This window comes from Culex pipiens, chromosome 1, assembly GCF_016801865.2.
Source record: "Culex pipiens pallens isolate TS chromosome 1, TS_CPP_V2, whole genome shotgun sequence".
Taxonomy (NCBI): Eukaryota; Metazoa; Arthropoda; class Insecta; order Diptera; family Culicidae; genus Culex; species Culex pipiens.
Window position 1 is genome coordinate 112,902,283 of NC_068937.1, and position 16,042 is coordinate 112,918,324.

Sequence of the window (16,042 nt, forward strand, 5' to 3'; positions counted from 1 at the left end):
AGGACCACAATTTCCTAACCTTTGTCGTCGGTTTGTGGCACCAACCATGGTTCCGCGAGCCGTTGTCCTCCTCCTCGTCAAACTCGAACCGAGTTCCTTCGCCGCAGCCGGCCCGACACAGCGACACCGGAACCACTCCGTACACGTAAAACAGCAGGATGGGCACGCCAATGGCCACCGCTAGACCGGCCAGCACGGGGGACACGATGACCTGGAAAAGGAGAAAGAAGCAGAAGAAGTTGATTTAGTAACATGAAACCGTTGAAGTATGTGCGTTAGGAGATCTAATCTAGTTCAAAATACTACTGCTGCTGCTCTACGCAAATTGGTTCATTTATCCTGGAATGTTGCCCGACCAAATCTTATAAATCTTCATTTTCCCATAAAGATGTTGCTCAGGATACTCGCAGTCCTGAAACCTAGCCCACCCTACAGGGAGGAGAGATAAGCGTAAGACAGGCAAGACCTATGTACAACACGCAGCAGGAGAAATAAATAGGTCATTGGCATGGTGGAGCAGCAGCATGACGATGAAGAGTTTACGAAAATTTTTATCTCTCCAAATGATACCACACCAAAGAGCCGCACAAATCAACCAACCAACCAACCAACGAGGACAAAATATCTCCCCATCAGACCACCACATGGCGGTTGGCTTTGGGGTGGGAGTTTTTTTTTCATTCCTCTCGTATAGACCCTTATTTGATTGATGTTTCAGATGCGGGCTCGTGAGACTTTGTTGATCAATTTAGGGGGAAAACGCAATGATAGCAATTGTGTCGAGTGTATGTCATGCATGGGACAAATTATATTACAATCGATTCTCTGGGCTGTTAATGTCGAAATAATCATCGAGGCACGATTGAAAGTGTCACCTTTGTGAACAAAAGCATGTAATATGGTACAAATGAGAAAACGTGTACACAAAAAGCATGCTCTGAATTCGCAATTCGCAATTTTCACTGTATGGACAGGCCTTGACCGATCGTATGCACTAGGTTCCCGACGAACAGGCACTGCCCTTACACCTACATCTCACCCTTGCTCTGAGTCAGTACGAGCAACACGCTAGAACACGCTTTGCGTGTTCGTGCCAGGCAATCGCACCTGTTCCGGTTACGCATTTGAGCTCGTTCTGGAGGTGGTACATTGCATAGGGTTTGATGTAAGTATAAGCGCCTAACCATTTATAGCAGGGGTGCTCCAAGTTTTCTGAAGCAGGGCCAAATTTGAAGCTCAACGGGTCAAATTTAAGAAATAGGTTACTTAAAAAATTGCTTTTTTTGAATTGCAAAAAATGTTGTATGGATTTCGGTGCAAAATTAGATTTTTTCATCACTCGTCGAAAATAATCGTTGAGAGCCAGAATTTCAACTTTTCAAATTATGTAAGCTGTTTTAGTTTTTTTTTTAATGTAAGACTCGAAGAAAACAACATTTGAGCAAAAAAAAAAAACACTTATAGTTCATCGAAAATTGATTTAAATTCCCAAAAATGCTCAACATGATTCTAAACCAGGGTTGCGAATGAGCGAGCGCTCACGGAAGGCGTGATCGCTCCAGCTGGAGCGTGAGTTTTTATCAGGTAGCTCGTGCTCGCTCACGCTCACCGGAGCGTTTTGCGCTCACGTGAGCTGGTGAGCCAAAGTAGGTAGTTGTTTTTCCCTGTTGAAGCATCTGCCTGTTTGAAACGAAGTTTCTAGAACTATTTCAGCACAGGCAGCAAGAACAAACAAGAAAGTGGTCAAACAAACAAAAGTAAGCAATAAAATGGATTTAGTCGGCGAACCGAAATATACGTTCTATTTAAATTCAGAATTAGCCAAGGGGCAGAATGATTCACTCTTGAGTGTGCTAACAAATACAGTATGTAAAAAAAGTATTTACACCCCTTGGGCTCTATGCACATTTTGTGATGAAACATGTAAAAAATTTAAAGTTTGACAGGAACCTAGTACTACGTTTTGTTCAGAAACTCATGCCAAACATTTTGCTACAAAAAGCTCATGAAAAGATGATTTCTATAAAAAGTTATATAACAAATACTATTACGAAAATAAAAAAGGTGCAAAAAAAGTATGTACACCTTTCGAAAAATTAACATAAATAATGTTATTTGTTGACAAATCACCATAAATCCAGTCTCCCAACTCCAAATAGGCATCCTTGACTGATTAAAAAAAGAATTTGGATTGAATATAAAGTTTACTAACTACTTAGTATAAAAGTTTATATAACTCTGGAAATTCTATATAAAACTTATCTAAACTTAATTTTGCAAACTTTTAATTCAACTAAATGTCAATATATTACCATATAATTGCTAAATAAACATTTTGGAGTGGGTATAACACCGTTTTGGGGGTATTTGTATCGATAGAATAGATTTTTCGTTGAAATTTCGTACCAACCCGGAATTACGTCGTAGGAAAATCCGCCGGCATCCAAAACGGTCCACAATTCACAAGTCAACCTATGTGGAATCGGAAAGGGCATAAAATTTCCGATCTTTTGATACCCAAACATCTAGGTTTTCTTTAAAACCTACGTTTTAAAATACCTAAGCAAAAATTTTGTTATGGTTTCGTTTGAGCAACCTGCCAAAAATGTATGGAATTTCGTAATTTTTGTTCTCGTGGATCAAACTTACTTTTTGCCCAGGTATTCAAAAACGTAGGTTTTAAAGAAAACCTAGATGTTTGGGTATCAAAAGATCGGAAATTTTATGCCCTTTCCGATTCCACATAGGTTGACTTGTGAATCGTGGACCGGTTCGGATGCAGGCGGATTTTCCTACGACGTAATTCCGGGTTGGTACGAAATTCCAACGAAAAATCTATTCTATCGATACAAATACCCCCAAAACCGTGTTATACCCACTCCAAAATGTTTATTTAGCAATTATATGGTAATATATTGACATTTAGTTGAATTAAAAGTATGCAAAATTAAGTTTAGATAAGTTTTATATAGAATTTCCAGAGTTATATAAACTTTTATACTAAGTAGTTAGTAAACTTTATATTCAATCCAAATTCTTTTTTTAATCAGTCAAGGATGCCTATCTGGAGTTGGGAGACTGGATTTGTGGTGATTTGTCAACAAATAACATTATTTATGTTAATTTTTCGAAAGGTGTACATACTTTTTTTGCACCTTTTTTATTTTCGTAATAGTATTTGTTATTTAACTTTTTATAGAAATCATCTTTTCATGAGCTTTTTGTAGCAAAATGTTTGGCATGAGTTTCTGAACAAAACGTAGTACTAGGTTCCTGTCAAACTTTAAATTTTTTACATGTTTCATCACAAAATGTGCATAGTGCCCAAGGGGTGTAAATACTTTTTTTACATACTGTAGCTAACTCATTCTTAATGTAAAAACCATTGACGTGAAGAGATGCACTGATATGTACAAAATATTGAATTAATTGACAAATGTTTATTTTATGTTTTTAGAATCCTGAGTTTTGACTCAAGGCGGGTTTAAAAACACCAAAAAATAAAATTTGTTTTATTGGACAGATTACCCTTCCCTTGTTTCCACTGACATGCTGCGCCTTAAGTACAAAATCTAACTAGGATTGAAAAACAAAACAACTGTCTCAAAAAGTTAAACGATTCGCGATACTTCCAAAGTGAGCGCTCCGTGAGCGAAAAATGAGCGCGAGCGTGGAGCAAACGCGAGCTGAAAAAATCGGAGCAAACGTGAGCGCGGGCAAACGTGAGCTAGCTCGCGCAGCGCTCATCCTCACGAATGAGCGAAAAGTGAGCGCTCACGAGCGCGTGAGGAACGCAACACTGTTCTAAACAAAAGTTTGTAAAATATTTGTGACAGTCTTATTCCTCCGATTTCAACATTTTGTCTGCCTTCATCAGATGGTAGTAAATCAGATTCGTTAGCCAACTGGCTGTAGAAAATAATAAGGATAATCAGTTCGAATTCCAAGGAAGGGTTTCGAAGTGTAAAGTAAGTTTGAGGGTCAGTTCATAAAAAGGGTCATTATGACTTTTAAATTGGAATATGAAATACTTATATTTTTGTAATTATTACATTTCTACCTAAGTCTAGTTTGAACGTTTCATTTTTTTTTTTCTAAAATTGTTTGATGAAAGTTTGGCGAAATTTACTAGTTTCACTAACATAGAAACGGATAATTTTATGCTCATCTTTTTTTAATTTTTAAGATCATTCAAAATGGGCCCGCGGGCCACAACAAATAACCTCGCGGGCCACGTTTGGCCCGCGGGCCATACTTTGGTCATCCCTGAGTTATACACAGAAAAAAATATGTGAATTTACTCGTCACGGAAAAAAATAATCACATGTAAATTCAGTTGATGTAAACTTGAGATTCGACGCAAACGGTTGAATCACACGTAAAATCATGTTTTTACGTATAATTTGTTGTAAATTTACATCAAATTGCATTTAAATTTAAATGTTTAATGACGTGCAAAAGTGTTACATCATAAATGATGTAACATTCGGAAATATTTTTTTTGTGTGTAGTGTCCCCATCAACATTTATTTAAGCGAAAAGAGTATTATTTACACAGAAAAAAAAGTTGAATTTTGGAATGTTGAAAATTTGGTAGGTTGAATATTAGCTCTTTTTTGAGTAATATTACATAAAAAATGTGTAAAAATGTGAACCTGATGAATATTCTTCAAAAACTGATGAAAATTCATCATTTTCTGGGGTGAAATTAATCATTATTTTTTACATGAAACCTGTTGTTACAATTTTTTAGTCGATTTGTCGACTCGGATAATTTTGCACCCTTCGACAAAGTTGCAGGAAATTAAATTTCCTTCAAGAATCTCACACTTGTATAATTTTGGGCGAGACCCGCGCCATCTAGCAGAAAAATACATTTTTGCATGTTTCCCCATATAAATTTCAACGATAAAAAGTGACACCTTAACCTTAACCGATTTGGCTAAAAAAAATTGCATATGCTTATTTTTCTTAATACAAGTCTTCCTACACATTTCGAGACTGTCCATAGAAAAGTGCTACACACAAACAAATATTTCCGAATGTTACATCATTTATGATGTAACACTTTTGCACGTCATTAATTATTTGAATTTAAATGCAATTTGAATTATACGCAAAAACATGTTTTGTCGTGTGATTCAGCCGTTTACGTCGAATCAGAAGTTTCCATTTGTTACATTTTTTCCGTGTCGAGTGAATTGATTTTTTTTCAAAAATCCGCATCTCGAGAAGGTGTCTTCGTAATTGTAGATTGTGATTAGTACTAACCAAAAAACTGGAGTTTATTTTTAAAAAGGTCCAACAAACCAAATTTCCAGTTTTTGCTTTTTGGGTGTTTTTGAAACCGCCTTGAGTCAGGGGTATTTAAAAACACCCAAAAGCAAAAACTGAAAATTCTGTTTATTGGACCTTTAAAAAAACTCGAGGAATACACTCTTAAAAGAAAAACTAAACTATCAAACAAAATTGCCTTTGTAACTTTTAAAAATAGTGTCCATCAGTGTTGCAAATGAGTGATAAAAAAGCTATCAATTGATAATCTCTGCACCAAAAATATCCGAGAGTATAGCAATCATCACTATAGCTTTTCCTCGACTCTCACGATTAGAAGCCGACTAAGCATGACGTCCCGTTAAACTGCGTTTGCGAAATTGGTTTTTGTGGCGGCTTTTGTGGTTAAACGCTGTTGCGGTAGGATGATCGTGGAAGCGGGAATGAGAGAGAAAAGGAAAATGTCAATAGCGAGTGTGTAAACACGAAAACGTGTTCGGCGCTGAGAGTTTCAATAAAGGAGAGAAGAGCAGTTGTTTTTGTGGCATGAATGTTCAAGCGGGATAATTGTAGTTGCTGGGAGCTGATATTTTGATATTTTAACAACCCTGGTGTTCATCTTTGAAAATAATATATTAATTCGAAAGTTTCTTTTTTATCATTGAAAAACATTGGTCTCCAAGATATAATCGATATTCTCATTGGAATAAATGATAAAAGATATTTCTATTAATTTATTTTGATCCAGATGATATTTTTTTAACTGTTATTATAGTAATCGGAAGCTGTAACGCTTTGCAATTAATTAACCTCCTGAAAAACTTCACCCCAGATTTCCAGCATCATAACAACACTCTAAAACCATATATGATACGTGATCGGTGTAGAACCAAATAAGATAAATTTTAATTAAACCCTTGTGCGCTCTCACATCCACTTTCGATTACGGGTTACATAATTCCGGACTGGGACAGGGGAGTGTGCATTATGTAACGAAACACCTCTCACCATTACGCCCCGTCAAAATCCTGGCTCCTGTTGGGCCAATTCTCAGGAGCAGACTATGGGCTGCCTCGCCAGTATGAAAGGTTGTACACGAAAGCTACATTACATTAACCCTCAACAACCTTTTTTTTTTGAAGGAGCAATATTGTAGAGCGAAGAAGTCAATTTGAACAAAACCACAACGAACGGGAGGGTTAGAGGGTTGAACCGCACCACATGTCACTTTGTCGTACCACCCACTAGTAGCATATTTCTATGCATTCAGTCGGTACCATGTTAGTTCCACTAACCTGCCCCAAAAAGAACAAGAGCCTTGTACCTAGTAACGAACTTTAAGCACTGTACTGAATCATCATGGGGAAAGGTGAAAGTATTCTAAAAATAGCGACTATTGTAATTTACCAAATGAAATTAAAATTGCCTAATTGGGTCCGAAAATGAAGCCTTAGATTGCTGATATGTTTGTTTACAGCGATAAAGCATATTTTTCTGAGAACTAGAGGTGGGCAAAAATTTAAAAATTTAAAATATTTTTGATCGAGCCCAAAATGCTTTTTAATTTGTTTTCAGTTGATAAGACTTCTATTTCCATTAAAATTTGGAAGTGTTTTGAAAAAAAATATTGTTTTGCCCCCTGATTTTTTAGACCGATTTCGAAGGGGAGGGGTGACATAAACTTTAAAAAATGTTTGTAACGGCCATATTTGATGAATAAAATAAATAAATCAGAAAACGAGAAGATGCCCTTGAAAACCATAGGTTTTGGTGGTCTCTATGTCAAGATTTCTACTCAAAACTAAACATTCGAGTAATTGAATGGCATCCAAAATGAAATCTAGGATGCTGGAAAAATTGATATTAATTTTAAAATTGCGTTAATTTTTTATTTTTTTATTTTTTTTTTATTTTTTTTTTATTTTTTTTTTTTTTGGGGGTGATCCAGCCGCACATCGTTGATGTCGAAACCTCTAAACTGGGCCCTCGTCCTGTCACGTCCGTCAGTAGTCTTGTCGTACATTACAACTAGAACCAGATCTGCCAATGAATTAGTACACTTCGACCAAATAAACACTGACGCTGTATGGATCTGACTCTAGAATAAATGCACAGTTGTGTGTTATTCATAAGTCCAAAATGTTCAATTATTCATATAAGTCCAAATATTCATTTCCGGATAACTACCTAACTTGAATTGAATACAAGATTTAAAGCAACCTATCCGAAAGCTACTCTTATCTCAAATCCCCGACATTTTAATTATTAACCAAAAAACGTTTCTTTTAAAACCTGTCTGGCTTCTTAAAAAAAAATAACAGTTGATATTTTACAAGTCGTGAATTGAAAAAGAGACGACCATTTGTTCGTCAGAATTCCAGTAGATCCTCGATTCGCAACAATGGTCGATACAATCATAATCCGACAACCGTTAGTTCAACAGATCAACGAATTTAGTCCGATATCATTTCACTATTGATTGATCGAGACTCTATGGAAATTTTGACAAATCATAATGGTTTTTATGCTACTTGAATGAAAATCACCGATTCTGATAGAATTACTAAATTCCCTGTTACTAATTTTGTCCCTAAATAACTAAAGGCAAAGAATAAAAAGTTGATATTTATAGTTAAAATCCTAAATTCTACAAACACTATTTTTTTAAACCCGCATCCTAACGTGACACCCACATTAAGATAGGGAAAAATCACATATGTAGCGGTTCATTGTACAAATGTGATATTTCCACTATCAGAGAACCTCCTTGTCTCGATGACAGCTTACCGGCCATCGATTAAGCCCTGAGACTACGCCAAAGAGAGTTCTCGCAGCATGAAGTGGTGTCCATGTGTAAAAATGGAAGCTTCAGCAATATACTGAACACTTCGATTTTAATTCCACATCGAATCAAATCATACTCTTTGCCAAACAAGCATCAAACCTATGACACTCATTATGACAAAGCCCAGGGAGGTGTAAAATGCATTTTTAAACTCGAATGTTGAAACCATGGCTCGTAAATTCAATGTTTAAACTATTTTATTTTTTTGCCCCCTTTTGACTTTGGTCAGAGTCGAAGGACATAAACTTCAAAAAATATTTGCAACGGCCTAAAATGAAAAAAAAGTGATTAGAAATGGTTTTTAATCGTGTTTTTACCGTTGTACACACAAATTTACATAGGGCTTTAGTACCCAATTCATTACAAGGTGTATTTTTTAAGCAGTAGTGCGAGCTTTGTTTGATTCTTCCAAACTGTGAAAATTTCAACAAAAATACACTTCATGTGTAGGATAAGTACGCATTCTAACCTACATATCGCAAAACGTATTCGCGATAAATATCGAAGTTTAACACACTCCTCAGAGTTCAAATGGCCCGAATCGACCCTGACATGGTCTCACTTTGTACCGGTTTCCTCTTGGTTTTCCTCCTACATAACAGCATGGTGAGTAGAAAAACAGCTTCCTACAAAAAAGAAGGCCTCAACTGCAGATGAAAAATTCAGCACATTCATATATACACTATGTAGAACCTTGCCCAACCTCACCTTCAACTGGTACCAGCCAGTCAGCTGCGGTCACGGAGTAGACTGCAAAGCGTGGTCCCCGAGGGATGGAAAGTGCCACCGTTGACTCTTTGGGCTATACCAAGGATTCTTTTTTTTTCTGTAAACCCCTGGGAGTTGTTAACCTGACAAGGACGCGGTCGACGGTCCAGGAAGGGATTTGTCAACAGACCATGTCCTCGGCAGACTACGGTCTGTTGGTGAAAAAAGCAGGGTCAGTCCTCCAGGTTCTGTAGCTTGCAGTCAGAACACAAGGTAGAATGTTGCGCTGAAAAAGATGAAAGACTGGGAGTGGTGACTCTGAGTTTCTGGCAATTGAACATGTATTTTTTCCTGATGATCAAGCAAAGTTATACTGAACAGTACAGCAGTTTCGATCCATCGAGAAACGATTAAAATACTTGTTCCGAACAACAAGTTTACGTCGTACTGATTAAAAATCAATAAATTACCGTTACACTGAAGATTTTATGGATAATCTGATAGGAAACAGCAGCAACTAACGGATGCAACTTCGCCCCTATTCAGCGAAAGCGCCTTTCCACGTCCCGCAGGATAATCCTTTTGCGTGAAATTAACATTCAATAAAATACAACCCACTAAACACATTCATCCCCCCCCTCTTCCCGTGGGAGGCATCAATGAAGAAAAGGGGAGTTGAAAATTGCGTGTGTTTAACCCCATCCCCCCACCCTGTCATTGAGGGTTGAGTTGGATCAGCCGATTCACGTGCTTCTGCTGCTATGCTCCAGGCGTATCGATGAACTCTCTCGAACACGAAGACCTTTTGCTGAGAGAGAGAGAGAGTGGGCAATCACATCGTCCACGCATGAACTTATTCTCGGATGAAACGGGTAAACATAAAGTGCGAGCATAAAAGAGTGATTTTGATTACTGTAACGTCATGATTCGAAATCCGGACACTTAGTAGCACATCATTTTTGTTATAGCTGGCAAAACATCATATAATAAGTTGGAAATGTAGAAATATCATCAGGATGTAGTATGAACAGTCAGTTTCAAGAAAATGCATGCAAAATATGTCTTTTCTAACAATTTTTCATCAGAATTTTAAAATTAAAATGACTTGTTGTGCTTCGAATCCCGGACACTGATAAAAGCTGATTCGAAATCCGGACACTTTTGCTTCGAATTCCGGACACTCGATTTTACTTATGAATCGCACAAATTTGGACTGAAATGTTAGTGAATAGCATTCTTTAGGTCTCAAATAAGCTGTTAACATCAAAACAATCGATAGTTCATATAAAAATTTGCTAGAATTTAAGGAAATCGAAACCATAAATTTCTGCTTTGCCTTCCCGGTGCTTCGAACGCCTGTGAAATATTTCAAGTGAAATGTTTCGCATTTTTGGTAAACTTATAATTTTATTGTATTTAATTGTTTTGGCATTAACTACAGCGTTCAAACAAACTTGAAATGAAAGTTGATGTTGGAATTCATCAAATAACACAGTTTTGACATTCATAATGCGAACTTATATCCAAATAATTGATAAAACAAGATGAAGTGTCCGGGTTTCGAAGCGTCCGGGAATTCGAATCATGACGTTATTTGAACGGCGGGTTTCTTTATCGTTACTGACTGGAGTATGATGTGTTCATGCGATGGAGCAGCATGAATCAGAGTCAATTACAGGGTTGGCAAAATGAAGAGTAATTTAGAAACCTGGATATAAACTATTATTTATATCCAACTAAGCTCTGCTATTTTTGTGCATCATTTTAGTCAAGACGAAAATCAACCAAACGATTGCTGGACTTGCTTTGACTTGTAAAAATTGGACTTGCTTTGACTATGTTAAAATTCTCAAGTGACCGATTCTTAGCATTTGTTTACCATGCAGTCATTTTTTTAAATTGAACTTTGGATGGTTCTGATAATTTTCCATGTTTTCCAACTATTTGAACCACAAAAAAATTTCCACACCAAAGTTCCTATTCTAAACATAGGGTACGTTATTCATTAGTGGACCCTTTCCTATAGTGGACCCTCTGAAGGGTTTTTGATGAAAATTTCAATAAATTCAGAATTTCAAACGTGTTATTGTCTGCAAATCTTTTATTTGGCATGTTCAGCATAATTAAAAACAATGTTGTTGATAAGTGTTTTGAGTTCGACATCAGAAATCAGACATGGCCACTAGCATTTTCACAACAAAACAGCTTTTCTATTTTATGATTGAATTAACTATCCAATCATTTTTTTAACTGGTTATTTAACTTCAGTAAGTCGAAATAATGTAAGTTTAAGGAACTATAATAAAATAAAGCGAAGATCTGCTCATTTTCAAGCTAAACTTAGGGGGATCCAATATAGGACAACGAAAATCAAAACTTTTCCAAAAGTGGACCCCTGTTAATTAAACCTTCAAAAATGAAGAAAACTGTGTATTTAAGCAAAAGTTTCTTTTAAACATACAATAAATGCTTGTTGTTATCAACCTAAACGCAGTTTTTTTCAATTATGAGTATAAATATAGCTGTTTTCATGTTAAAAGTATCAAAAATGCTGAAGCCGTAATAATTCATAATTATTAAAAAACTGTAGTTAATTTCACTTAACTGAAGCATCATAATTAAAGTTTGAAATGTTATTTTATAAGTATAAATCAATAACAAAATATTTTTTTAAAATAAACATGCGTAGTTTTATCAGCAATCGTAAACAAATCTATTGTTTTGTTTCAGTAAACTATTTATGTAATTAACATGGAAAATGTGCATCAAAATTACTTTTTTTTAATCATTTTAATGTTTACAGTTGTTTTTGAAACGTTTTCTTTGACCTTTTTTGTTGTGTTTTTAAATGTCTCTTAAGTTTTGTTGTTGTTTTAAGCCAAATTTATTAACAAAGCATATTTGTTTATGATGGAAAATCCATCTTTTATTCATTATATGTATCATAAGACCTCCACCATGCATCAAAACACCAAATATCCGTTAAATTTGGTATAAAAATAACAGTTTTCCTATAGTGGACTCGGGTCCACAATCGAATTATGGACCCGGGTCCACTATAGGAAAAGGGGGTCCATAACAGGCAAAAAAACTTTTTTTTTCAAATGGCTATTTTTCTGCTCAAAAACAAATAAACTGATAAAACAAATAGTCAAAATTGTTCAAAAAACATCAGCTTTCATTGTTTTGTACAAAGGGTTATGAAAAGTGCTTAAAATATTAAAAAATTGTGAAAAATGCACGTCGGCTCAACTAGGGGGTCCACTAATGGTTAAAATACCCTATCTGTGAGCAGAAGTTGTTAAATGTACACCCAAAACTGGCAGCGCTAGTCCGAGAGAATGATGGTCTCGAGTCGAGAGAATAGTGGTACCATTCACGGACGCAGAGAACACAGCTCGAGATGGGCGATAGAACTATTCTCTCGAGGTTCATTTGCAAAAAAAAGTTCATCCGTCAAACAAAAAACCAAAAGTGTCGACAACGGGAATCGAACCAGAGACCTTTGACAAACCAATCCAATGACTTAGTTGCCTCGGCCACCTCAGCTTGGTGACCAAGGAGAAGTCAGAAGTCGATGTATGACACTTGTTGGAGATTTATTGATTCAACTAACGAATGAACTCATTTGTTATGATGGTGTGAGTTGGTATCATTATTCTATCGATTTTGGCACTGAGCCCTCAATAAATTTTGAGAGAACGATTATCTCGACTCTGAATTTTGGGTGTATAAAAGCTTGAAATTTTGAATTTTCCCAGCTTTTTTAAATATTGCTCAAATCAATGGATGGAATGCAGATATTTAATTATTCTAAACTAAATTTTATAGTAAAACGACTCTTTTATAAGCCCTCTTATTCACAAAACCAGATTCTGTAGTTATAAAACTATACAGGACATTTAAAAAGGGGGTATATGGAAGCGTTGTCCCGTCACGAAAAATGACAATTGTTTGATTTTCAATAGTTCGTGAAATCGGATTTGCATCATATTTTGAATTCTCTTCGTACTCGAAAACCCCTTTAAAATGCTTAAAAGCAACCAGAGTTACGACTGACGCAAGTTTGCAATGTCCCGTCACGCCAATTTTTTGGTCAAGGCACGAATTCAAAAAAGGTGCTAATTTGTCGTGTCTAGAAGCAAATCGTGTAACTGGCCAGTTTTTGATCGATCTAGACTAAATCGACCCTCCTGAATCCAAATTTGCCTGTTGATTTTCCTGAGTCTCAAAGAAATTCAGAAATGGCGTATAATATGGCGGCTGAATTGAAAAAAAAAAACACCAGAAAAAGGTTTTTTTTAGTTCAATCAACTAGTCAAATTTAACTAATTTGGGGTCGCTGAACTCGAATATGAGCCATATAATACTTCAAAGTACTCAGGGAATGTGCAATCCAAGATGGCGAACCTAGAATATTGGAATTTTTTATACAGAAATGTAACAGGAAGTCAACAGGTCAAGTTTAATTAATTTGGGGATGCTGAACTCGAATATAATCCTTAGAATATTCTAAAGTCCTTAGAACAGTCTATGCGGCATAATGCCAAATACGGTGACAAATAAATAAATAGGTACTCAGGGAATGCTATTCAATTTTCTAGCTTCGCCATATTGGCCGCCATCTTGGATTGCACATTCCTTGAGTACTCTGGAGTATTATATGGCTCACATGAGCAATTCTCTACGAAATCGGTCTTTTTTCTTCAATTTTAATTTTTGTATTTTTTAATCCAACTGAAACTTTTTTGGTGCCTTCGGTATGCCCAAAGAAGCCAATTTGCATTATTAGTTTGTCCATGTAACTTTCCATACAAATTTGGCAGCTGTCCATACAAAATGATGTATGAAAATTCAGAAATCTGTATCTTTTGAAGGAATTTTTTGATCGATTTGGTGTCTTCGCAAAGTTTTAGGTATGGATACGGACTACACTGGAAAAAAATGATACAAGGTAAAAAAAATTGGTGATTTTTTTATTTAACTGTTTATCACTAAAACTTGATTTGCAAAAAAACACTATTTTTATTTTTTTTTTTTGATTTGTTTTAGAGGACATAAAATGCCAACTTTTCAGAAATTTCCAGGTTGTGCAATAAATCGTTGACCGAGTTATGAATTTTTTAATCAATACTTTTTTTTTTCAAAAAATCGAAATTTTGGTCGCAAAAATTTTTCAACTTCATTTTTCGATGTAAAATCAAATTTGTAATCAAAAAATACTTCAGTGAAATGTTGATAAAGTGCACCGTTTTCAAGTTAAATCCATATCTAAGTGACTTTTTTGAAAATAGTCGCAGTTATTCATTTTTTTAAATTAATGCACATGTTTGCCCACTTTTGAAAAAAATATTTTTGAAAAGCTGAGAAAATTCTCTATATTTTGCTTTTTCGGACTTTGTTGATACGACCCTTAGTTGCTGAGATATTGCAATGCAAAGGTTCAAAAACAGGAAAATTGATGTTTTCTAAGTCTCACCCAAACAGCCCACCATTTTTCAATGTCGATTTCTCAGCAACTAATGGTCCGATTTTCAATGTTAAAATATGAAACATTTGTGAAATTTTCCGATCTTTTCGAAAACAATATTTTCATAATTTTTAAACCAAGACTTACATTTTAAAAGGGCGTAATATTGAATGTTTGGCCCTATTGAAATGTTAGTCTTGATTTGAAAATTTCGGAAATATTGTTTTTGAAAAGATCGGAAAATTTCACAAATGTTTCATATTTTAACATTGAAAATCGGACCATTAGTTGCTGAGAAATCGACATTGAAAAATGGTGGGCTGTTTGGGTGAGACTTAGAAAACATCAATTTTCCTGTTTTTAAACCTTTGCATTGCAATATCTCAGCAACTAAGGGTCGTATCAACAAAGTCCGAAAAAGCAAAATATAGAGAATTTTCTCAGCTTTTCAAAAATATTTTTTTCAAAAGTGGGCAAACATGTGCATTAATTTAAAAAAATGAATAACTGCGACTATTTTCAAAAAAGTCACTTAACGAAAAAAAAAAAACGAAACTATTGGCACTACGCCCCCGGGGCATGGCCTTCCTCTAACGTGGGATTTCTGCTCCAGCGCCTCTGACGAGACAGGAGAAACCGGGACCGACGTTTTACTTCACCATCCGATAGAAGCTCAGTGGATAAGGCGGGAATCGAACCCGCGTCTCATAGCATCATCGGGATCGGCAGCCGAAGCCGCTACCCCTGCGCCACGAGACCCACGAAAAAAGTCACTTAGATATGGATTTAACTTGAAAACGGTGCACTTCATCAACATTTCACTGAAGTATTTTTTGATTACAAATTTGATTTTACATCGAAAAATGAAGTTGAAAAATTTTTGCGACCAAAATTTCGATTTTTTGAAAAAAAAAACAGTATTGATTAAAAAATTCATAACTCGGTCAACGATTTATTGCACAACCTGGAAATTTCTGAAAAGTTGGCATTTTATGTCCTCTAAAACAAATAAAAAAAAAAAAAAAATTAAAAATAGTGTTTTTTTGCAAATCAAGTTTTAGTGATAAAAAGTTAAATAAAAAATCACCATTTTTTTACCGTGTATCATTTTTTTCCAGTGTAGTTGCATACTACAACTTTGTCGAAGACACCAAATTGATAAAAAAATTCCTTCAAAAGATACAGATTTTTGAATTTTCGTACATCATTTTTGTATGGACAGCTGCAAAATTTGTATGGAAAATTATATGGACAAACTAATGATGCAAAATGGCTTCTTTGGGCATACCGAAGGCACCAAAAAAGTTTCAGTTGGATTAAAAAATACAAAAAAAAAAATCGAATGACCGAAATCCTAGAAAACTGCTCACATTCGAGTTCAGCGACCCCAAATTAGTTAAATTTGACCCGTTGATTGCATGTTACAATCCTGAAAAAAAAATCAAATTTTCTAGCATCGCCATATTGGCCGCCATCTTGAATTGCACATTCCCTGAGTATTTTGGCTCATATTCGAGCTCAGCGACCCTACATTAGTTAAAGATGACTAGTCAGTAGAGATTTACACAATTGCTTCATTTCGTGACGGGTCCGACCAAACGTGACGTATTTTTAATAATTTTAATAGAAAACGTTAGAGAAAACTTAAAAAAACTAACTTCAATGCAATATTTTAAAGTTAAGATTTATTACTGTGTCGTCTCCATTAGATTCCAGCAACACTGCCTAGGGGTTCGAGGTCACCA

General features: G+C 35.5%; 1 protein-coding gene across 2 annotated transcripts in view; it reads right to left on the reverse strand.

The window, feature by feature from the left end:
• The window catches only part of LOC120432530 (E3 ubiquitin-protein ligase RNF19B-like), a 117,912-nt gene that overhangs the window by 9,602 nt on the left and 92,268 nt on the right, over nt 1-16,042 (reverse strand). For both annotated transcript variants that reach the window (XM_052706810.1, XM_052706811.1), the window contains exon 6: nt 46-211. In XM_052706810.1, coding sequence (XP_052562770.1) covers nt 46-211 — 166 coding nt within the window. The remainder of the gene's footprint in view (nt 1-45; nt 212-16,042) is intronic.